This window comes from Heterocephalus glaber, unplaced genomic scaffold (assembly GCF_053883595.1).
Source record: "Heterocephalus glaber isolate CG9 unplaced genomic scaffold, H.glaber_assembly_v1.0 deba00001145, whole genome shotgun sequence".
NCBI classification, from domain to species: Eukaryota; Metazoa; Chordata; class Mammalia; order Rodentia; family Bathyergidae; genus Heterocephalus; species Heterocephalus glaber.
The window spans coordinates 944,175-969,073 of NW_028258202.1; the positions used below are offsets into that span (position 1 = coordinate 944,175).

At 41.6% G+C, this 24,899-nt stretch overlaps 1 protein-coding gene across 3 annotated transcripts; it reads left to right on the plus strand.

The window, feature by feature from the left end:
• Positions 1-8,025: 8,025 nt before the first annotated feature.
• On the plus strand, positions 8,026-23,344 carry Pin4 (peptidylprolyl cis/trans isomerase, NIMA-interacting 4). Of its 3 annotated transcripts, none has more exons than XM_021250525.2 (4): positions 8,026-8,128; positions 12,289-12,362; positions 19,621-19,740; positions 23,169-23,344. In XM_021250525.2, the coding sequence occupies exons 1-4, from the start codon at positions 8,086-8,088 to the stop codon at positions 23,325-23,327; spliced, it is 396 nt and encodes a 131-aa protein (XP_021106184.1). In that variant the 5' UTR covers positions 8,026-8,085; the 3' UTR covers positions 23,328-23,344. The 3 variants fall into 3 exon arrangements, with proteins under 3 accessions (XP_021106184.1, XP_004872718.1, XP_087066670.1); XM_004872661.4 differs by having other exon boundaries at positions 8,115-8,293; XM_087210544.1 differs by lacking the exons at positions 8,026-8,128; positions 12,289-12,362 and adding an exon at positions 8,169-8,293.
• The last annotated feature ends 1,555 nt before the right edge of the window (positions 23,345-24,899 follow it).

A 24,899-nucleotide genomic window follows, 5' to 3' on the forward strand; every position in this document is an offset into this window, starting at 1 on the left:
CATACGTTGGAGGAGGAAAGGTAGCCTATTCAACAAGTGGTGCTGGGAAAACTGGTTATCTGTGTACAGAAGATTGAAACTGGACCCATATCTCTCACCATATACTAAATTAACATCAAAATGGACCAAAGATCTAAACACTAAAACAGGAACATTAAACCTACTGGAAGATAAAATAGGTAAAACACTTGAAGACATAGATGTAGGAAAGGATTTTCTAAACAAAACCTTAATTGCATAAGAAATAACAAGAATCAACAAATGGAATAATATCAGACTAAAAACCTTCTGTACAGCAAAATAATTCATCAATAGAGTGAAGAGACAACCTAAAGAATGGGGAAAAATTTGCCAGCTACTCTTCAGACAGAAGAGTAATATCTACAATATACAAAGAACTCAAAAAATTAAACTAACTAAAATTAAAGACACAGTCAAGAAATGGGCAAGAGAAATGAACAGACACTTCACAGAAGGAATACAAATGGTCAACAGATATATTTTTAAAATGCTCACTCTCTCTGGCCATCAGAGAAATAAAAATTAATACAATTCTAAGATTCCATCTTACTCCAGAAAGAATGGCAATCATTAAGAAATCAAACAAGGGCTGGGGATTTAACTCAGTGGCAACACATCTGCCTCGAAAGCTCAAAGTCCTGAGTTCAATCCCTGGTACCAAAAAAAAAAAGAAAGAAAGAAATCAAACAATAACAAATCCTGGCAAGGCTGTGGTAAAAAAAGGAACACTCCTTCACTGTTGATGAGAAATCACTATAGAGATTTCCCAAAGAACTGAATTAGAAATTCCACATGACCCAGTGATCCCTCTGCTAGGTATCTTCCCCAAATAGCTTGAGTCATCACAATACTGTGATATGTGCATACTATTGTTTATAGCAGCACAATTCATAATAGCTAAATCTTGGAAACAGCCTGTATACCCATCAACAGATGATTGGATAAAGAAGATGTGGGATTTATATATAATGGAATACTACTCTGCTACAAAGAATGACAGATTTGAGACATTTGTAGGAAAATTGATGCACCTGGAAAATACAATGTTGAGTGAAATAAACCACAGAAAGCTTAGATACCATATGATATCTCTCATTTGAATGAGGCAAAGTACAAAGAAAATAATAAAGGATGGATAGAAGAAAATAAGGAGATGGATCTCTTGCAATAGGAAAGTGGTCGAAGGGAAAAAGTGTGAGGGGTGAGAAGGAGGAGAAGAGGAAATAAGCAGAATAAAGATGTACCATGTACAGGGACCTAATAACCTCAATTAATGTAAACATTATATGCCCTAACATGAGCTAAGATCAATAATATCAACAAGAATGAAAAATTGGGTGGGAGAATTGGAGGAGAAGGGAGTTAAAGGGATAGAATAGTAAGGAGATTAAAAAAGAAACAAGCTGTGGTATATACATGTAACCACTTCCCAAGATGACTGTAAACTGCACGAACTGTAAACATGTACTAATCAAATTAAAAGTTTTTTAAAGGGCCAGGGATTTAGCTCAGTGGTGCTGCCACCTGCCTCACAAGCGAAAGGTCCTGAGTTTGATCCCCAGTACCAAAAAAAAATTTTTTTTTAAACCTATTAATGAATTTTTTTTCTTAAATTCTTTTATTGGTACATTTTAGGTATACAAAAAAACCTATTAATGAATGTTCATAGCACTTTTATTTGTAATAGCTAAAAATAGGAAATATCCAAAATGTCCTTTAAGAGGTGAATACTGCAGTATAATCATATAATGAACTAATACTTAGCAATAAAACAGAATGAAATACTAATATATGCAACAACTTGGATAGATGTCAGGGAATTATACTTGGCGGGGAGGCAATAACAAAAGGTAACATACTGTGTGATCCCATTTGTGTAACTTTTGTTCTGTTGCTGGGAATCACACCCAGGATCTTGCACATGCCAAGCTCGCACTCTACTACTAAACTACATCCCCAGCTCCCTATTTGTATAACATTCTTGAATTGATAAATTTTTGAAGCTTGAAAATAGATACTTTCAGGGTTTAGAGGTGGAATGTTGACTATAAAGAAAAAGGGAGGAAAGGGTCAGGAAGTCTTCAGGAGGAGGCAGCATCTGAGCTCAATATTGAATTCTGGTACTGGGGATGGAACCCAGGGCCTCACACATACTGAAAAGTGTTCTACCATTGAGCCACATCCCAGGCCCAAGCTCAATCTTGAAAAGTAAATAAGAGTTAGCCAGATGGAAAATGCAGGAAAACATTCCAGGTAGGGAGAATAACATAGAGTCTTGAAGAGGACCTGTAAATACCAACTCTGTAAGGTTGGAGCCCAGAGTACTAGTGAGAGATCAGGCTGTTTCCAATATTTAGTTGTTATGAGTTGTGCTGCTATAAATATGGGTATGCATGGATCAGTGTAATATGATGCCTTTAGCTCTTTGGAGAAGATCCCTAGAAGGGGAATAGCTGGGTTGAATGGAACTTCTAGTTTTAGTTTTTTGGGGACTCTCTTAGCCATTATGTACAGCAATCAGGTACTAAGAAACATTTTTAAAACACTATGCTGTCAGACAGTAGGAGCCATTGAAGGGACTTAATTGGGGGAGTGACAGTGTTGGCTCTGTGCTTTGGAGAGCTCCCTTTCAGATGCCACAGAAGAAGGGGTACAAGTGGTAGCGGTGGAATCAATGAGGAGGCTGTTCCACGGGTCCTGAGAATGTGCAGACAGCTGTGGCAGTGGAGAGGAGAGCAGGGCACAAAAGCAAGAAACAACTGATGAATCCTAGTTAGGATCATGACTACTGAAGTGTTTAGGGATGAGGTGCACTGGCATCTACAGTTTGCTTTGAATTGCTACCAAAACAAAATGAATTGATGGGTGGATATGTGAAAAAGCAAATCTAGCATGTTCACCATTCACCATAAAATGGTGGGGGTAGGACAGGCTGGGCACAGTAGCCATGACACATACCTGTAAATCCCAGCTACTCGGGAAGCTGAGGGGGAAGGATGGCTTGTGCCTAGGAATTTGGGGCCAGCCTGGGCATATAGTGAGACCCTATCTATCTCTTAAAACAAACAAGCAAACAAACAAACAAACAAAACAACAACAAAATGTGATATGGGGCAGGAGAAGAGGTACTTAAGAGGCAGATCCCATGGACATGGAGAATATTTCCAGAAGGTGAGGCTGTAGAAAACCTCTTCCTCCCCACCTCCTGTCTGCCTCAGCTATGGTGCTGTACCCACTATTCTCCCATGCCGAGTTCCTTCTCCTCACTTCTGTGCTTCTGTAGCACGGCAGGCAGAGGCGGGCACATTCCAGGTTACTCATAACCAACACACTGATCCATATAAGCCAAAGGCTAATTTATTTATGTCTCATGCTGGTGCATCTTGCACAAAGTGGCCCCCCACCGCCCATAGGCTTCATGTCCTTAGGTAGCTGACTTGGTAAGCATGCATTCAGAACAAAGGGAACTGGATGTTCTTGGATTTAATGTATGAAATGGCAAAGCGTGGGCAGTCTAGCATCCTGGAGAGGCTACCAGCCTAGAAGTCAGACAGATTTGAGTTCAGAGCCCAACCCTGCCACAGGTCCTGTGAAAATTTAGGCATATTTCTTGACTTATCTGAGTCTGTTTGTTCAGCTCTGAAATGATAATTGTGATATTTTGCAAATAAGGCTGTTGTGAAAACTAAAGGAGAACTGTCTGGGAGTGTAGGTGAGTGGTTGAGTGTCTGCTTAGCATATGTGAGGCCCTGGTTCCATCCCATAAAACAAAAAAACCCCCAATACCCTGGAAAATGAAAGCAAAACAACACAAACCTAAAAGATATCATGGAGGAAACCTCTTTGCTCATAGTATACAAGCCTTGTGTGTTCACTGTTTTCCACAGTCTCAAATGAACACTGTCTCTGAAAAAAATCCACCCCACTAGATCTGGAATAGATCACCAGAAACTGTAGTGGTTTTTGTTTTGTTTTGTGTTTTTTGCTTATTCAGTGCTGGAATAATGTGGATGGAGTCTTCTCTGAATCTTTTTGATCAGTCACTCAAAGCCTCGTTACCTCATGCCCAACCTTTTACAACAGCATGAAGTGGGTTAGAAAATTCTTTGGCCACTGACTGTACTTAGGGAGACACATCAGTCCTATCAGCAATAAATGTGCATCCATTTACTGTGGTGGGTAGTTACTTTTACAGGTGGCTGATCTCATCCACCATTTTCTGATTTTTTTTTCATGTTTCAATTTCCAGCAGTGACTTTTTTCTGTCCTTGTCCCCTGAGTCTGGGCCCCAGAGTTCCCTATGACCACCTGTGAATGGGATCAACCAGGTGTCTGCATTTTGTTGCTTCAAATTTCCCTTTCAGAATAAGCTCTGCTGCTGTCTCAGATAGAAACCATAGCCCTTTGGTTTTGGAGCAGTGGGAGTGGGGCGATGAGTCTGGGCCAAGGTTTGTGAACCTCTGTACTGAGAAGAGAGCTGCCAGCTTCCCTTCCTGATTATCCTTGTTTATGTAATGTGTAGAAGCCTCAGTCTGAGAAGATAATTAGTAGAAAACACAATTGGCAGTCATTACTGGCTCTGAGTCACTTGCACACTCCAGCAGATGTTGCCATGGTTTCAAGGCTGAATCTTCCTCCTCTCTGCTCCTCTTGCCCTCTCTTCAGCTAATTTGTCACTCTGCTTCAAACACCCCCACAGTCTGCCTCTGCAGACTGGTGCAGAATTAACCCTGTAGAGGAGCTGGCTTTTTTTGTTGTTCATTTCTCAAATAATATTTATTGCCTTTTTGCTTAAATAATTAAAAAATGCCAAGCAACAGAAAATGATATAAACAGAAGAAAATGGATGTTAGACATAAATTCATATTCTAGAACACTGAAAATTTTGTATTTCCCATTCTATCTTTCTGTGATGCATACTGCATAGTTGAGATCATACATGATTTTGTATCTGTCTTAAAATGCTTCTGACCTTGAGCCTCCAGCAGACTTACATCCATCTTTTTCTCCTTGGAGCTGCTGGCCTTTAGGCACTGCTTTGAACACAGTTAGCTATGTACACAGGCTTGCTTATTAGCATTCCTGCTGTTATTATCTGCTGAAATGCATGGAGCTTTCACAATGCTTCAGGCACTAAGTATGTTTGAGGTACATCAGCCATTCGTGTTAACTATTGATTGGGCTCTAAAATCTGTTTTTTGTTTTTTTTTTTCATTTCTACTCCATGACTGCTATAGCTGCTGGTCACAGGAAAGGCTCTTCTCAATGACAAGCCACAGTAAAGGAGCCTCCTAGGGGGCTGGGGATTTAGCTCTGTGGTTTGGCTGCCTGCTGTGCAAGCACAAGGACCCAAGTTCAATCCCCGGTACCAAAAATAATTAATAAATAAATAAATAAATAAAGGAACCTCCCGGGGCTCCTGGCCATGAACATGAGGCCACACTATCATTTTTTAGTCCCTAAACCAGGTCGGGGCCTGGAAAGTCAGTAGAGGAGCAGGATTCACTTCAAACATGGAGGAACAAAGATTGCCTTGGCACTGAGTGCATTCTCCACAGCTAATCATTGCCAATCCAAAACAAAAAGTGCCCAAGGTGTGTTCAGAAATCACAGTGGTGCAACATAAAGGACTCCTTTTGTATTTGATTTGGGGTTGGGTGCAGCCTCGAAAATATGTGCCTCTCTGGTTTGGGCATGAAGCAACCCCGGTTCAAAATAGATTATATTCAAAACCTAAACTCTGTTTCAAATAAAAAGTGAAAAGAGGCTGAGTAGAATGATAGAATGTGGTAGAATGCAACTGGGTTCAACTGCCAGTATCAGGAGAAAAAAAAAAGCAAAAGGAGTTGAGAGTGTGGCTCAATAGTAGAGCTGCTTGCTGGATATGCCTGGAGCTCTGGGTTCCATCCTCAGCACCAAAGGAAGACAAACCCTAAACTCCAAGCTGGTAGAACTATGTATTTTGGCTGGCAGTGGCAAGCCAGGACAGCTGTCTAATGAAACAGAGGAAAAACAGACATTATATACAAATTACTGGTGGAGGAGGGAGGGTTTGAGTAAGGGGAGAAAAAAATGTGGAGGCACAAATTCAAACCTCACTCAAGTTAATGCTAACTATGAGCTAGACACTGTCTTATGTATTTTACAAACAGGATCTTTTTTAATTCTCTTAATGCAATACAGGTACTATTCTCATTAACTTCATTTCACAGGTGATGACACTGAACCAAAGAGAGGTGAAGTGACCTCTTCCAGGTCACAGAGCCAACAGACAGATGATGAAGAATTTGAAACCGGGCAATCTGGTTCCAGAATCTATACATTGTGTGTGTAGTACTGGGGATTGAACCCAAGGCCTTCCAACTGAGCTATATCCCCAGCCATTTATTTATTTGTTTGTTTTTGTTTTGAGACAGGGTCTCACTATGTAGTTCAGGCTGGTCTTGAACTCACTATGTAGCCCAGGCTGCCCTTGAACTTGCAGTGATTCTCCTGCCTTAGCCTCCCAAGTGCTGGTATTACAGGCATGTGCCACCATGCCCAGCCCTTTTTGAATTTTATTTTGAGACAGGGTCTCAAAAAGTCACTAAATTGTCCTTGCTGGGCTCGAACTTGCAATCCTCCTGCCCCCAGCCTTCCAGTGTGGATTACAGACATGCACCAGCCCTCCTAGCTTTATTTATTTTTTTATGGTACTGAGGGTTGAATCCAGGGCTTTTGAACTGAGCTACATCCCAACACTTTTTTATTTGGAGACAGGGTCTTGCTACATCATCAGGTTGTTCAGGCTGGACTCGAACTTGCAATCCTCGTCTCAGCCTCTGAATGCTGAGATTACAGGAGTGTGCCACCATGCCCAGCTTTCTGTCTGTCCTTTGGATGGACAGAAATATACAGTACAGAATATATACTTTTTAAAAAGGAATTATAGCTGGGGATTTAGCTCAGTGGTTCCACTGCCTGCCTTGCAAGCACAAGGTCCCGAGTTCGATCCCCAGTACCAATAAATAAATAAATAAAATAAATAAAAAAGGAATTATATTCTATATTGATATGTAACCTTCCTTAAGGCTATTCCCCTATCTGTACACATAGGCTTGCAATAGTCATTCTACAGTATTTATTATTATTTTTGCAGATCTTAATTGGCATTATGATTGTAGAATCAGGCAGTAGCCTAGACCCAAAATGGTTCAAAATCTTAAATTGTTTTAAGATCACTACATAAGTACAATGGTACCTCGATTCACTAACTTGATTCCACGATTCTGGTCCCAAATCGAGTTGGATGAAAACCTAATCAAATTTAATGGTTAGGGTCAATGCTGACCTTATGGGGAAATTTGATTCGGTTCTCGTCCAGTTGGGTTTGCGACCAGAATCGTGGAGAGAATTGAGTTCGTGAACCCAGGCACTACTCTGCTACCCCACCGAAGAGCATTTAGACTGCTTCCAATGTATCTCCTTGACGAAGTTCTACAAAAGGAAGAGAGGTGATACTTTTTTTTTTAATTATCTTTTGAACTCAACTAGCTACAGCTGCAATATAAAATTTAAAAACGAAAAACAGCCGTGGAGGGGAGACTTGTGTAAGACGGGAAGGCAAGGGGGCGGGGGTCCGCGTCCACGTCTCTTACTTTCCCTTTGTCTGGCGGTCCCCGGGATTGGCTACAACAGGCGCCCAGGGACTGCAGAGGCCCAGCGCTCTCACTGCGCACGCGGGAAGGAAGTGGGCAGGGGAGCAAAGGGAGCGAGGGAGCTGGCCCAAGTAAGGTAATGAGCGCAGAGGTAGTGGTGGCGCAGGCCTGTGATCTCAGCACTTAGGAGGATGAGGCAGGAGGATCACCGCGAGTTCGAGGGCAGCCTGGGTTACACAGTGAGTTCAGGGATAGCCTGAACTACATAGTAAGACCCTGTCTCAAAAAACAGCCACAACAAAACCTAAATTAAAAAGCGCAGAGGCGGGCTTTCCCTCCCAAACCCCTCCCTTCTCTCCGCGCCTCGACCCGCTCTCCAGCTTCTCATTGGTCAAACATCTTCAACCCCATTGGTCCAAGAGCTATAATGAACTGGGTCTGCCCCAAGCTGTGCCTGCTTCGGAGCCGCGGTAAGAAAGCTCTGTTGCAATGCTGCTTTCAGGCATTGTTCAGGACGTCCTCGTGGGTCCTGAAGGGGCTTTTTTTACGGCTACCTGAACTGTAGTTGAACGTTCAACTGCAAATTTCGAAGATGCCGCCCAAGGAAAAAAGTGGCTCTGGAAAGGGGGGAAAAGGTAGAGCTACCGAAACAATCAGGGACAATGGGGGTGGGTGAAGAGAAGGGAAGGACCAGACTGGCGACTCTCAGGGTCCTAGACGGAGGCAGCAGGTGGCCAGTGGCCTACCGGGCTGTCATCCATTAACGTCTAGAGCTCCTCCGGTGAGATTTAGAAAGAACAAGTGCTACCTGGAGTTGTGGGAACACATTGGGGTACGGTGCAGGGTCTGTCCTGATGGGTAGTACAAGCTGCTAAGGGTCATTTTTCAGAGGCGATGACGTGGGTGGGGCTGCCATTTCTAGGGGTTATTAGAGCTGTAAAGACACAACTTGGAGCCCCTGAAGTAGTGGGGAAGATAGAAGCATAGTAAACCATAAAGTATTGTATTAAATACAGTGCTGAGATATTATGGAAACCGAAGAAGTGCTTCATCTAGCCGGGGAAATGGGAAGGGAAGACAAGAGACGAGTTTTGTATGGCAAGATGGGCAGTGCAGGTGGAGCAAAGAATTCCAGACAGGATACAACAGCAAAAGCACTGGGATGAAAAACGACATGATTTGTGCAGTATATTGTTGCTGGAACAAGAACCCAAAACAAAAACAGACCAAACCATGCACAGTGTTATATATGATGCTAAGAAGTTTGCTTATGGGTCAGAAAGACCTGCAAAGAGATTGTTGCAGTAGTCCTGGTGAGAGAAGGTGGTGGCCTGAACTAAAGTAATAATGTGGAACCTGGAGGAAAGGAAGATAAAAGGAGTGCAGTAGAATAAAATCAGAAAGGTTTTTTTTTGTTGTTTTGTTTTGTTTCTTGAGGCAGGCTCCCCCTTTGTAGTTCAGGCTGGCCCTGAACTCACTGTGTAGCCCAGGCTGTCCTCGAAGTCGAGGCGATCCTCCTGCCTCAGCCTCCAGAGTGCTGGGATTACAGATGTGTGCCACCACACCTGGCTCTGAAATCAGAAAGTTTTAAAGAACTATCAAGCATAGCAGAACAACCAAATTGAGGACTGAAAACAATACTGTTTAGGTTTAAAAATTTGAGGTGGCCTTAGGCAAAAGTCTCAGGCAGCCAGATTGTAGTGACTAGAGGACTGATTGGAAAGTGCTAAGTTGGAGACAGTGGGTGTGGACTTCTGGAAAGTTGTAATGGGATGGTAGATAGAAGACAGTGAAGGATTAGAACATTTTTGTTTGTTTTTTCAGAACAGGAAAACTTGAAAGTGTGGCTGAGGTAAAGGATCCAATAGAATAAGAGAGGCAAAGGTATGGAAGAGTGGGATTTTGGAGAAAATGGAGTGTAGGAGTAAGGTGGAGCATCTGACTTTTGAATATATGGGACACTTTATGTTTTTTTATAGGGAAAGAGACAAGGTGCGCTTGATTGTAAGTATTGGAGCCAGGAAGGAGGAATGGGGGAAGTTAGGGAGATTATGCTTATTGACCCCAATTTTTTAGTGAAATGAAGGCAAGTTTATTTTTTTAAAAGACTGAGGAGGCAGGGACTTAGTAGGGATCTTGAGGAGAGTGGTAAAGATTTGAAATAAAGTAATGGGAGAAGGAATGAAACACAAATAAAGGGATTGCCCTCATGGCTAGCATCCTGACAGATTGAAGGCCATTAATTTGTAGAAGACAGTCTACACAGTCATAATTTACCTAGTGTCTTGCAGCTGGCACAGTATAGAATTGAAAAGAGCCAGGTGTAGCTAGAGCAAAGGTTGGGGTTTTGTTGGGCAATTATAATAGGATAGCAACACAAAGAAATTAAGGGTACCAGTGGGAATGCAGATGTGCAAGCATGGTCTAGACTGGGAAGGACAGGAGGAGTCTGGGAACTTGGCAGGATAAGAGGACTTAGTGGTGGCAGTGGTATTCTATGAAGTCAAAGAACCAGTTTTGTGGGAATGAGGTATGAGAAAGCTGGAAGAACAGGTTGTAGGCAGAGGCTGAACCACTAGTTCTGAGTGACACAGTTCCATCATGTGCCCCTGAAGCAGGAGGCCTGCAGTAGAGAACATGGGCATTTGGGAGGAAGATCCAAACGAGTTAAGTTGTTGGATGAGATTCCTGAATTTAGATGGTAGGGTCACCCAAGATGATGTCAGGAGAGAGGGTGGAGAGAAAGCCTAAAGTAGATACCCAGATCCCTGAGTAAATCACAGAGAGTGAGGTAGAAATTAGAAGACTGACTAGGAGGGGAGAAGATGGAATAACTGTAAAGAATCAGCCTTCAAGAGTGAATACAGCTGGGCACGGTGGTACACATCCCTAATCCCAGCTACTCAGGAGATTGAGGCAAGAAGATTATAAATTCAAAGCTAGCCTGGGCAACTTGGCAAGACCCTGTCTCAAAAAATAAAAAGGGTTGGGGATGTAGCTCACTGGTAGAGCACTTGAGTAATGTGCTGGAAGTCTTAGGTTCAATCCTCCTTATTGAAAAATTAAGTGTATGTATAGCAAACCCAGCTAATAGGTTGGCTTAATAAAACTCTTGGTAGTAATGTTTTCTTAGAGTTTTAGTAGTCAGTGTTTTGGGTTTTCTGTTGAACATTTATTGCACACCTGTTTTGTGTTGGGCACTGTTCTAGGCGTTGGAGTTATAGATTGAATATCCCTTATCCAAAATGCTTGGGACCAGAAGTGTTTCAGATTTGAGAGTTGTATGAATTTTGGAATATTTGTGTAGACTTTACCAGTTGAGTGTGTCTAATCTGAAAATCCAAAATGGATTTCAGATTTTCAGATTAGGGATACTTAACCTGTACTAAGACAAGTAAAATGGAGTCTCCTTCCTAAAACTTTTCCCTGGCTTCCTATTAATCCTAGGATAAATTCCAAGTTTCAGGCTAGGAGTATAGTTCAGTGATAAAATGCTTGCCAAACATGTGAGGTCCTGGGTTTATTCCTCAGCACTATAAAAGCAAAAACAAAAAACCCAAGTTTGGGGATCCAAAGCTCTTATGTCCTGACCCTCAGCTCCCTTCCCTAGCAGGTTCATCTGTTGGTTCTTTCACCCCAAAATTGGCTTCATCATACAATTTTCGACTCATGCTATTTCTCTCATTTTGGAATGTCTTGTCTTTAGCCAGCTCCTCCTTAGCCAGAAAACCTTGCCTGGCTGGTTAAAATGTCCCTCTGTGTGTCCATAGCCCTCTGTGCTTAACCTTCTCTGCACCTGCCGCATTCTCCAGAAGTGATCTGTTTTCCTCCCTAGAATATGAGTTCCCAAGGCTTGTTCCTTGTTTCTTTGTACTCACAATGCCTGGAGCTTAGTACTTACTCTGAAACACTTAACCAGGCTATAGTTCTTAGGAGCATCAGCCTGTTTAACAGTATGCTGCTTCCTACATAGAAGTTAACAGGAGTAAAATGACATGGGAGCAAAATGGAAGATGCCACCAACAGTTATTAATCCAAGTACCAATGCCTTTTCTTTTTTTTTTTTTTTGGTACCGGGGATCAAACTCGGGTCCTTGGGCTTGCGCAGCAGGCGGTGAAACCACTGAGCTAAATCCCCGGCCCTAACCAATGTCTTTTCTTAAAAAGACTTCAATAGGCAATGTAGTAGACTCTGGGAATTTGGAAATGATTATATTCTTTAGCCAAATATGTTTAACATATATTCTTAGAGATTTTACTTATTGCACTTGTGACTGCTCAAATCCATGGTTGTAATACATATTAGAAGTCTTACAAGAGCTTAGGGGTTTGTCCTTAGAAGGCACGATTTGAAATTGGGCCCAGAAAAATCTAGCCCAGCTTCTGGAGCTCTGACTCATCCTTTAGCACACTCATCTATGGATCCGTTTTCCATGAAGTGTTTACATGGGACACACATTTCCTGTTTCAAGAGATGAGTCACAGATTCATTTAGCTTGCTGTAGGTGAAGTATCTGGCAGAGATCCCTTTTGAAGCTTGATGCTATGACACATATCAACTTAGGCTGTAGACACCAAGATATCAAGGTGCTGTAAATATTCCTGACTACTTGTTACCTCTTCTCTAAAGGGGGAGCAGCCTCTGGGAGTGGTAGTGCTGACAAGAAGGCTCAGGGCCCCAAAGGTGGTGGCAATGCAGTAAAGGTGAGTTAATTCACTAGTTCCTTTTTTCCATGTTAAATATAAATCACACACATAGATGTATGTATGTATGTACACATAAAAGATCATATGCTTAACTTATTCTAAGACACTAACCTAACACTGATGTAAAGCCAAAGTGACACAGAATTGGAAAATAACCAGTCTCACTTATGAAAAGTAATTTTAAATATTTTCTCAAATGCTTTTTCTGACACTACTAGAATTTCTTCACACTTTTAGTGCTGTTCCTTAAAATGTATTGTTAGCTCTTCCCAGTGAGTTATTCTTAAGATAGTGTTTTATGAAATCAAGAGCGTAGATAAGTGTTAAAAGGCTCCTCTGCTAAACATGCAAAGGTACAGGTCTCACTAGGAAGCTCCTCCACTGATGAGCTACAAGCCAGGGCCTTGACTGTAAAAACAAGGCAGGAGACAATCAATAAATACTGTAATTACCTGAAGTACTTAATCTAGGCCCAGAGTGTCTGCCATGGAAAAGTTAACCTGCAAACAGAACTATACTACTTAGTGCTATGTAGCAAGGCAATTTCTGTGTTTTAATTAGGATGTGGGAACCTGTACTTTGATTTATTCATTTAGTAAGGATTTAGTGACATCTGCCCTGCACCATGCAGTGTATTAGGCTCTGAGGGTGAGAGAGAGAGAGAGAAAGTAGGGGAGAAACCCTGTTATTACAGTCTAGATGGAAGCAGTTAGGCAAAGAAATTACTTTCACTGCTGCATGAGAAGGGTAGAAATAGAATTTCATCATATAAATTCAACCATACACGTGTGGAGGATTGGGGGGCAAGCCATTCTACCCTTCTTTCTACTCAGTGCACCTATGCCTGAGAGAGATGAGTGACATAAACCTGCTTTTCTGAAGTTGTCCTCTGTTCTTGTATTAGCATCCAACCTTGTAAAGTGAGATTATGGTATTCAAAGGTAAATTTTCATAAAATATGGCCCCCAAATCCAACCAGCTACTTCATTTCATATTCAACTGAAGAAGTGGTCATTGTTACAGTCCAGAATGGGGAGGGGGTGGCTATGTTGGGCTTAATTAGAGCTGACATGTTGGTCTCCAATATAACATCTTCCTAAGCGATGTTCTAGGACAGTGACAGAACCTTTTGGAGCTTTCAGTGATAACAAACAGCCAGCTGTGGCCCGAGTGCCATAGGTTCACCACCACTGTTCTAGGGTCATTTTGGATATAGACAAATTTCACCTAATGTGCTAACTTTATAAGCACCTAATGTAAGAGACTGTTTCACTGCATATAGCTTTAAAGAGGCATTTTATCCTCTCTGGAAAAATTAAGTCCAGTGTGGCTAGCCATAAGTTATGTGGAAAGGAGTGGCATATAATTAGTGGAGAGAGTAGATTAGGGTTCAGATTTTTATTGAGTTGTTGTTGTTTTGAGATAATCATAGATGCACATGCAGTTGTGAGAAATAGTACAAGTACTTTCTACCTTGTTTCCCTTAATGGTAACATCTTACAGAACTGTAGTCCAATAGCGCAGTTAGGATGTTGACATCGATACAGTCGAAATATAGAACAGAGCCTGCAATCCTAGTACTTGAGAGCTTGAGGTAGGATTGCAAGTTCGAGGCCAGCCTGTGCTACTTAGTGAGACCATGTCTCAAAAATCTAAAAGGAAAAAAAATGTTAAAAAAAGATACAGAACCTTTCTGTTGCCCTTTTGTAAGTAGCCCCACTGCCCTCCTGCCCTCTACACTCTTCTTAACCCATGGCAGCAACTAATCTCTTCTCCATTTGTATAATTTTATAATTTTAAGAATATTAAATGAATAAAATTATATAGTACATAACCTTTGGGGATTGGTTTTTCCACACAGTGTAATTCTGTAGAGATTTCATTCAAGTTGTATCGATAGTTGTTCCTTTGTACTGCTTCATGGTGTTCCATGGTGCAGCAGTGCCATTGTATGTTAAACCATTTACCTGTTGAAGGACACCTGGGTTATTGCTAGTGCTTTCAAAGGCCCCAGCAAGGGAGGGATCCCAGGATCATCCAGCCTTTAGGATGTCTGCTCCTTCCGTATCCTGTCATTGTTTCAGACCCCACTTATATGCTCACATCCTGCTCTTGTGTCACCATAAGCTGTGCAGATCCTGAGACCCATTTACTAGCCACAGTTTCCTTCCTTTCTCTTCCTGTTCTGTTCTTCTCACAGACTCCAGACTCTCGAGCCTGCCCGGCTCTCCCCACCTTCTCCCAGCCTTCATGTTTGTTCTATTCTCTGTATTTCCTGTGAATTGGAAATTAGCTCTAAGCCCTCATCGTTGGGTTGAGGTCCCCCAACTCCCTTTTCTTTTGGTCATCTTGCTGCCTCCACCTGCCAGACTACAACTCAGGATCAGTCCAGTAGTCTGCTTTCTTAGCCCTGAAACCCAAGACTGCTGGGCCCTACTGGAGACTCCCATAGCATTGGGGGTCGGGGATACTAATATCTGGCCTCTAACCTCAGCTTGGCCATCAGCCCTGCTTAGCATTCCTTTACCCCTTGCTTCAAGCCGTCCACCACCCTGTTCTGGTCAGTCAGCAGATGACTTGGCTGGCTGTTTGGGGTTGAAATCATCAGATTCACATGGAGAGCTTCTAAAACTTACTGATGTTGAGGCTTACCCTATCAGTGATGGTGAACCTTTTAGAGCTTTCAGTGATACAAATAGCCTTCTGCAGCAGGTGTATCATAGGTTGCCACCACTGCCCTAGATCAACTGCATCAGAATCTCTGGAAGTGGGGTCTGAATCTTGATTTTTTTTTTGGCGGGGGGGGGGGTTCTTTTGAGACAGGCTCTCGCTGTATAGTTCAGGTTGGCTTTGAACCCACTTTGTAGCCCAGCATACCTTGAACTCAATGATCCTCATGCCTCAGCCTTCCAAGTGCTGGGATTACAGGTGTGTGCCACCATGACCCGCTTGGACCTTGGTATCTTTTTTAGAAACTCTGGAATATGTCATGTGCAGGTGCAGGTTTCCTATGATGAATGCTGTCATTGTGTGTGTGTGTAAAATGTGCCAATAAATGTTTTGCTTAAAAAAAAAACAAACTCTGGAGATGATTCAGATGTGTTGCCAGTGTTGGAAAAGACTGATCTAGTCTCCTGAGGTTGGTATGATTTAATGAGATAATTCATATAAAGCACTTAGCACAGTGCTTATCAAATACTATCTGATAACTTTTAAATATTTTTATTACTTTCACAACATTTTCTTTCAGATAGGGTCTCCTTGTGTAGCCCAGGTTGACCTGGAACTCTGTTCCAAGCTGGCCTGGCACTCAAGATCATCCTGCCTCAGGCTCCTGAGTGCTGGGATTACAGGTGTGCACCATCACGCCTGTCCTCTCAGAATATTTTTATAATTAAATTACTTAGTCTTTAATTGAGTAATTGGTTTATCAAATTTAATAACTTATTAACCACTTAATAATATCTTAATGAATATTTTAGCCCGGGACTGGTGGCATACACTTGTAATCCCAGCACTCTGGAAGACTGAGGCAAGAAGATCATAAGTTCAAGCCCAGCCTGGGCAACTTAGTGAGATCCTGTCTCAAATTTCTTTTTAAAAAATCTTCACAAGGAGTCAGGAACTCTGGCTTTCTGGCCTCCATCAACAGTTATCTTCACTCCTACCTCCTTACTCTCTCCTCAGCTTTCTTCCTTTAAAGCTAATTTTTCAGTATTCCAAATACCAGGCCTTGCTCTTTCATTTATTTGCATCCTCCTTTTTTGCTCTGTCTTCTTGCATTCCCTCTTTTACTAGATCTTCCCCTTCATTCTGAAAATATGCTCCAGAATCTTTAAAGTGTATGCTTCTTCTTTCTTGTTTTTTGGTCTTTTTGAGACAGGATCTCACTTTGTAGTACATGCTGGCCTGAGCTGACTGTTTTGCCCAAGTGGGCCTTGAACTTGCTTCAATCTTCCTGCCTTGGCCTCCCAAGTGCTGGGATTTCAGGCATGCACCACCACACTCCTCCTTTTTTAAGGTAAACTGGTTGGCTGAGTGCCCCATGTTGTACTTTACCTTTCCACTTCCTGTTGCTTCCTTAATCAGCCTACTGTGTCTGGGCTCCTACTCTTTTTTTTGGACATTGGGAATTGAGCTCAGGACCTTTACCCTGAGCTATATCCCCAGCCCTTTCCTTATTTTTTATTTTGAGACAGGGTGTCACTAAGTTGCTCAACCTGGGCTAGAACTTTCAGTCCTCCTGCCTCAGCCTCCCAGAGTATTAGGATTATGTGCCACCCAGCTAGCTAGCTTCTGCACTTCTGAAACTCCTTTTATTAACCAGTTAGTCATTGCTAACTTTTTTTTTTTACAATGCTGAGATTTTGTTTGTTTTGAGATAGGCTTGCTGAATAGTTCAGACTGGTCTTGAACTAACTGTAGCCCAGGCTGTCCTTGAATACACCATATTCCTCCTGCCTTAAGCCTCCTGAGTGCTAGTATTGCAGGTGTGTGCCACCACACCCGGCTGCAATGCTGAAATTTGAACCCAGGGCCTCTTGCCTGCTAGACAAGGGCTCTACCACTGAGTTAAATCCCTGTGCCAGGGAGTTAGCTCAGTGGCACAGCACCTGCTTGGCGAGTGCAAGGACCTCAGTTCAATCCCCAGTACCAAAAAAAAAAAAATCCCTGTACCAGTTGTTGTTAAATGTTTTGTGCTTCTTAGTTGATATCTCTGCAGCACTTAACCCTCTTAACTATTTCTATTTCTTCCTTGAAACTTTCTCCTGCTTTGTGTGTTTGTTTTTGTGGTACTGGGGACAGAAACCAAGGCCATGTGCATGCTAGGCAAGCTGTACCACTGAGCTATATCCGCAGCCTCATTTTTTTTCCTGCTTTGATTTCTAATACACTTTTCTCTCCTATTTGGCATTTCTTTTTTGTTATGCTTTTTGAGCTTTTTTGGGGGGAGGGTGTTGCTTAAACATTGATATTCTTCAAGGTTGTCATAAGTTTTCTTTCCTCCTCCTCTTATTCTGCACAGTCTCTCAAGAGTAACCACCCCTACCTCTCACAGCTTCAGCTACCTCCTCTGTGCTTATCACTCCTGAACTTAGCTGTAGCTTGGCTCTCTCTAAGACACAGTTGGCAGTTGGCTATGATCCTTACAAACCCCACAGGTACTGTAAACTTACTGGGTCACACTGTTCAAATCAGAATACCTGTTTCTTCATTGCTAAGATGGCAGGTCGTGGCCCCTTTCTGTGGTCCTGAGTGCTGTGTGCACATTCCTACTGAGATGGAAGGAGGCTGCTTTGTGAGTGTGAAAGCAAAGAGGAGCAGTCTAGGAGCTTCAGCCAGGCCAAGATGAGGTCTGATGAGCCATTCTTGTCCCCCAATAAGCTGTCACTCTGCTGTCCAGATTGTTTGCTGTCTCCCTCAGGCAGAACTGAACACATTCCATAGGAGTTTGACTCTGTGAACCATCTTTCCTTTGATGTGTTCCTATCTCCACTAGTCAGGAAGTTGTTCCTGTGGGCCAAGGACAATCTCCATCCCCATCCTACCCTCCATTTCAGTAATCCCAAGGGCATCCTCCATTTGTTTGTCTCTAAAGTATGAGGACGGACCTTTAGCGCCTACCCCAGTGTATCACCTACAGTGTAACACAAATAACTGATTGTGTTTGAATGAAAACTGGAAAGCCCTCTAAAACAGATAGTATGACAAAATTATTTTTAAATGTATAGAGTTTTTTTAAACTATGGTTTTATGTAAACAAGGTCATAGTGAATACTATAGTGTTGAGTACTCTTAATATTCAACATTTGATGCTTTTTTCTTTTTTCTATAAAAACCTTTTATCTTGAGACAGGGTTTCACTAAATCTCTAAATTACCCAGGCTGGGCTTGAACTTGATACTTCTGCCTTAGCCTCTCTGAGTGCTGAAATTACAGTTGTATGCCACCACACCTAGCATGTGATACTTTTGTAAAGTGTTGAATTGGCTGGGTGTGGTGCTGTAGGCCTACAATCCCAGGAATCTGGGAAGCTGAGGCAGGAAGGAAGATGGCAAGTTCAAGGGCAGCCTGGTCAATTCAGCAATTTTGTGAGACCCTGTCTCAAAATTTTTATAAAAAGGGATGGGGATGTAGCTCAGTATGAAGGTCCTATTTCAATTGTCAGTACCACACACACACACAAAATGTTAAATTATGGTGGCTTTATACATTAGGCTTCTTTGGATAAGAAATAGTTTCTAGTGGACTTTTTCATACCCCAACTCTGATTAGATAGTAGCCAGCATTTACTGACTATTAGCTGCATCATCTCAATCTTTACACAAATGAGGAAACATTTGGAGATTTAAAACCATGCCTCAGGTCATAAGCACAGTTGATATTGGACTCCAGGACCAAAACTGTCATCCATAATCATGTGTCCTTTTCCTGTTGCCATTGAGTTACAAGGTTAGAGATGAGAACTGCTCACAGCCAGGTGCCTGTTTTCCATCTTAATTAAGGTTCTTTTTTTACCCCCAGTACTGGGGATTAAACATAGGGCCTTCACACTGAGCTAACGTCCCCAGCACTTAGTTTTGATTTTGAGACAAGGCGAAGCTGCCCAGGCTGGGCTACAACTTGTGGTCCTCCTGCCTCCTGAGCCTTGCAGAGTATAATAAATCCCCAATTTATGAACGAGTTGCATTCTGGGAAAATGTTCCTGGTCAGATTCATTTGTAATTCTGACAAAGTGAGTCTTTTCACTTTGATACAAATATACAATGTAAAGTATAAAAAACCAAACACACACAAAAATATACTGTATACCATCACCCTGTACAGTAAGCACACAGTAGCTCAACTGTGACAATGTCTGGCAGGCATGTGAACACAATTCCTTCGCATCTACGAATGTTCACGATGAGAGGTCCATTAGTATCTGTGAAGGTTCTTGACTCGAATGTTCATAAATTGGGGCCTTACTATACTGGGATTACATGTGCTTGCTTTGGCAGCGCATATACTATGCTGGGATTACAGGCATGTGCCACCATATCTAGCTAAATCAGGATTCTGAGATATTGTCTAGATTCAGGGAATGGGTTTGTAGCAGTCACCTAACTGGGCAGATTTGTGGGATTTTTAATTGTCCCAAGCTAATGTAAGTTTTTTCTTTTTAACTTGTGAGCTTAATTTGAATTGACTAGTATACTGAGAAGAATCATTTGAATCTCCAGGTATTACATGGATATATGCTTTTTCTTTGTAGGTCCGACATATTCTGTGTGAAAAACACGGCAAAATTATGGAAGCCATGGAAAAATTAAAGTCTGGAATGCGATTCAATGAAGTGGCCACACAGTATAGTGAAGATAAAGCCAGGCAAGGGGTATGTTGTCTTATCATTTCAATTTTTCTGCCCTCCACAGAGGAAACACAAAAGCAACAATTAGTTCTATGTTCTGCCACTAATTTTAGCTAAGTCTTGTTTTAAAGATCTTAAAAGCATTTTAGGAAGCAGAGGCAGGAGGGTTGCAAGTTTGAGCGCAGCCTGGGCAACTTTGTGACTTAACAAGTCCCTATCTCAAAATGAAAAAAAATAAAAAGGGCTGGGGATGTAGCTGAGGGCAAAGGTCCTGAATTCAAACCTCAGTACTACAAAAAAAAAAAAAATCTCAGCAAGGCATGGGTGGCACACACCTGTAAATCCAGCACTTGGGAGGTTGAGGCAGGAGTATTGCTGTGAGTTTGAGGCCAGTGTGGGCTAAATAGTGATTGACTGATTGATTCATTGATTGATTTTGGTACCTGGGATTGAACTCGGGACCTTGTGCTTTCGAGGCAGGCGGCAGAACCACTAGTGATTTTTAAGGCCAGCCTAAACTGCATAGCAAGACCTTGTCTCAACTTGCCCCCCCCAATCTTCAAAGTAGAAATGTCCAATTTGTGGCTAGGGATATAGCTCAGTAGTAGAGCCTAGCACGTGCGAGGCTTTGGGTTTCATCCTGAGTCCCCCCCACCCCCCCAAAAAAAACGAATAAAAGAAAAGAAATGTCCAGGCTGCAACCACCTGGCCTCTGCACTGACCCGCCTAGGAGGGGGATGCTGAGGCCGATACCAGGGGTGAGGAAAAGTTGGGGTTGAGCCCCAGCTGCACCAGAACCTACCCTGCCTGAAGAAATGAGTGGTGGTTTGGCTCCAAGTAAGAGCACAATGTATGTGTCCAACTTGCCCTTCTCCCTGACGAACAATGACTTATACTGGATATTTTCCAAGTATGGCAAAGTTGTGAAGGTTACTAAAATGAAAGACAAAGATATGAGGAAGAGTAAAGGGGTTGGATTTATATTAATTTTTGGATAAAGACTGCACAAAACTTCACCAGAGCCATAAACAAGTTATTTGGTAGAGTAATAAAGGCAAGCACTACTATTGACAATGGAAGAGCAGTTGAATTTATCTGAGGACAAAACTACTTTGATAAATCTAAGTGTTACAAAAGTGGGAACAGTGGACACTTTAGTTATGCCTGTCCAAAAAATATGCTTGGAGAACCTGAGCCTCCAAAGAAGAAAGAAAAAAAGGAAAATCACCGAAGCAGAAGAAATTGAGGAAGTAGGAGACAGTAAAGATGAAGCAGAAAGACCTTGCTGTTGACAGTCTCAGTCAAGGCATCACATCCCAGCAAGCCAAAATTGAAGAACAGAACAAATGGAAACACAATGCAGGGGCCCTCGACCTCAGATAATTCGAGGCACCCGAGGATAAAGAACACATACTTCAGTGATGAAGAATTTAGTGATTAGAGTTGTATAATGTAAATATCAGTAAAATAAAAAAGATCGGCAGTACAAATTATTTGCATAAACACTTAATGCCAAACAGTTTTTTAACCGTAAAATATTCCATAGAAGATGAAAAATAATTTTTTAAATTAATCGTGTTTTGAGCTGGGTGCGGTGATACACTCTTATAATCCTCGCGCTGTGGGAGGCTGAGGCAGGACAACTGCAAATTCAAGCCCAGCCTGGGAAACTTAGCAATTTAGCTAGACCCTGTCTCAAAAAAAAAAAAAAAGGTTTTTTTAGAAAAGTTACATTGAGGATGTAGCTCAGTGTGAAAGCTCCGGGTTTAATTCCAAGTACAAAAAAAAAGTCTTATTTTTGCCTTGCCTTGGCACAGTAAAGACTTAACATCTCTAATCCAAAAATCCAAAATGCTCTAAAATCCAAAACTTTGAGTACCAACATGATGCCTTGAGTGGAAAATTCCACACCATGCAACTGTGATTCATGCACATTATGAAAAATACTGTATCAAATTGCCTTCAGGTTATATACATAAGGTATATATGAAACAAATGAATTTCATGCTTAGATTTAGTTTCCATCCCCAAAATACCATATCATGTATATGTACGTATTCCAAAATTCAAAATACTTCTGGTCCTGATTTTTTGTTTGTTTGGTTGGGATTTTTTTTTTTGTTTTTTGAGACAGAGTCTTACTGTGTAGTTCAGGCTGGACTTGAACTCACTATGTAGCCCAAGTTGGCCTCAAACACTTGATTGATCCCAAGTATTTTGGATAAGGGATACTCTACCTATACTGAAAATCAGGATTTGTTAGTAATAATCAATCTTGAAAATAACTAATTGTAATAAAAACAAAACAAGTACTACCATAGTAATGCTATTGTAATCCCATAAAAAGATAGGTATTAAAATGATTTATTTGAAAACTTCACTGTAAATGCTTTAGTCACGTCTCATTTGTTTATAAGTACTTTGAAAATAAATTTAATCTTTAAAACAAAAACTTCAAAAAAAAAACTTCATAAAAACTGAAAAATTAAATGGTTTATTAATAGTGCTGTCAGTAAACTTTTCAAAAGGATGTTGTCTTTATGTGCTGCCGAAGCAAGCACAATGTTGTCTTTAAATATGGGTGCTTCATCATCTTACTTCTTTTAGCTTTATCCCAGTATGGATATATATATGTTATAAATATCCATAAAATAACCAGGCATGGTGGCACATATCTGTAATCCCAGCACTTGGGAAGCTGAGGCTGGAGGATGCCATTAATTCCAGGCCAAGTTGGGCCACATACTGAATTCAAGGCCAGCCTAAATTATAGAGCAAAACTTGTCTCAAAAAACCAAAAAAGAAAAAAAAAATTCCATAAAATATAAAGTAGCTCTAAAAGGCTTATAACTGAACATAGCATGTGCCTATCTATTTTGCCTGTAATAACAAATTCTTTTCCCAGAAAAACTACTTTCCATTACTCTGCAATGAAATGCATATATTTCTGTCAATTCATAAAAGGATAGAGGAGGATTTTCCAACATATCATACTCTCCCCTTTCCCTTCCACCATCTCTCCAATGTGGCTATGTTAAAATTTTGATTAAATCCATATTTATTGTTTCAGTTTTTGTAAAAGACCATGTAAGTACTTTTCATTTCATGTATTTATTACATTTCTTGTATTTATAAATAAATCTTCCCATAACTTCTGTACCTGCTTATAAATAAAAACAAATGTCCAGCTTGTAAATAGTTGAATAAGTTATCTATGTCTAAATCAAGGTGTGACCAAACTTCTACAGCTAAGTTCAAGTCCAGCAGCATGGGGAGTGCTAATCAGTTCAGGGTTACACTTCTTCCACACATTTTGTCCTAGCCAATTCCTGCTTAGCCAGATGAATACACCCAGTAACCTCAGTGTTCATGGTGGGACATTCTCTCAAGCTATAGTAGAACTCTTCCCTTTTCAGGGCCACTTTATATCACATATCTTTTTGGTTTTTCAGGGTGACTTGGGTTGGATGACCAGAGGGTCCATGGTAGGACCATTTCAAGAAGCAGCATTTGCCTTGCCTGTGAGTGGAATGGATAAGCCTGTGTTTACAGACCCACCAATTAAGACAAAATTTGGATATCATATTATTATGGTTGAAGCGAAAAAATAAAATTATATGAATGATTAGGTTTTATACATGTTATTTATTTTAAAGGTACTGAATAATCCTTGTATTTTGTGAACTGTCTGTGTGGATTTGTAAGTGTAAAATAGAGTGGGAATAGGTTAGTGGATACTGCAGCAGGGGTTCAGTCAGTAGTTTTCAAAGGTAAGTCAGGTGGACCTCTGTTAACCTGTATTCCCATTCCTCCTGGAGTGACTTTAACTCTCAGTATGTCTCATAAGATAATTGAGAAACCATCTTCAGGGGAGCCAAATCTCAGCTTACACTATTCATGTTCCTGAAAGTATCGAGCACCAAGTTTTTTTGTTTGTTTGTTTTGTTTTTGAGACAGGGTCTTGTTGTGTAGTCTAGGCTGGTCCTGATCTCAGTCTTAGCCCAGGCTGACCTTGAACTCACAGCAGTCCTCCTGCCTCAGCCTCCCGAGTGCTGAGATTGCAGGTATGTGCCACCACACCTGGCTTGGGCACCAATTGATAAATTAGTATATGAGAGTCATAAAGTAAGTTCCTAGACGACACTGTTCTACAAGTGAGATCAGAGCTGCCAGGACGAGTATCATTAGCTCTATTTTTTTAAAACATATATAAGAATGGCAAAAAACAGCCATTCAGCATTTGCTCCTTGTTGGGTTGTTTTATTTTGTGGGACTGGGAATTAAACCCAGGGCCTTTGCACTGAGCTCCATCCCCACCCCTTTTTTATTGTTTGAGATAGGGGCTCAGTAAGTCACTAAATTGCCCAGGCTGGACTTGAACTTGCAATCTTTCTGCCTCAGCCTCTATCTTAGTTACGTTCTCGTTGCTGAGACACAATACCTAATGCTCACAACTCTGAGGAGGAAAGGTTTATTTTAACTCATGGTGTGTAGAGGTTTCAGTCCCTGTTCGGCTGGCTCCAAGCATGGCCGAGGGACCTGGCAGGGCAGAGACAGCTCATGGCACCATGGCAAGAAGCAGATAGAGCTGTACCCTTCCAGGCCACACCCTCAGTGACCTACCTCCTCCAACCAAGCTTCATCTCCCATTACATTTATCTATAAACTCATCAGTAGCTGGGCCTGGTGGCGCCCATCTGTAATCCTAGCACTTGGAAGGCTGAGGCAGGAGGACCACAACAAGATAAAGGCCAGCCTGGGCTACATAGTTACTTCAAGGCCAGCCTGAATTACATGGTAAAACCATGTCTCAAAAAAAATCCCTATAACTCAGTGATGGTGAACCTTTTAGAGCTTTCAGGTTTACACACAGCCTGCTGTAGCACGCATGCTGTAGGTTTACCACCATTGATGAGTATCACACCCCCATAATCCAGTCATCTCCCAGAAGCCCTACCTATGATCATATGAGGCTTTAGGGAGGACATCTAGATATGTCATAACAGCCTCCAGAGTACCAGATTATAGGTGTGTACCATTGTGTCTGGCAAGTCCTTTTTAAAAGGAGGTCTGTTGGTGGGGAAAAGGCACTCAGTTCCTCCACAGGTTGTCTGTACTAGACTAAGCAGCCTTTCAACAAGTATTGGCTAAAGGGACAAATGTCAGCGTGAAAACATTTCCTT

Bases quoted from the DNA above. Each gene is read 5' to 3' on its own strand.
- Pin4 (XM_021250525.2), top strand. From the start codon at position 8,086: ATGAACTGGGTCTGCCCCAAGCTGTGCCTGCTTCGGAGCCGCG. The intron at 12,363-19,620 runs GTGAGTTAATTC...TTTTCTTTGTAG, and splicing joins GTGGTGGCAATGCAGTAAAG to GTCCGACATATTCTGTGTGA. The intron at 19,741-23,168 runs GTATGTTGTCTT...TTGGTTTTTCAG, and splicing joins AAGATAAAGCCAGGCAAGGG to GGTGACTTGGGTTGGATGAC.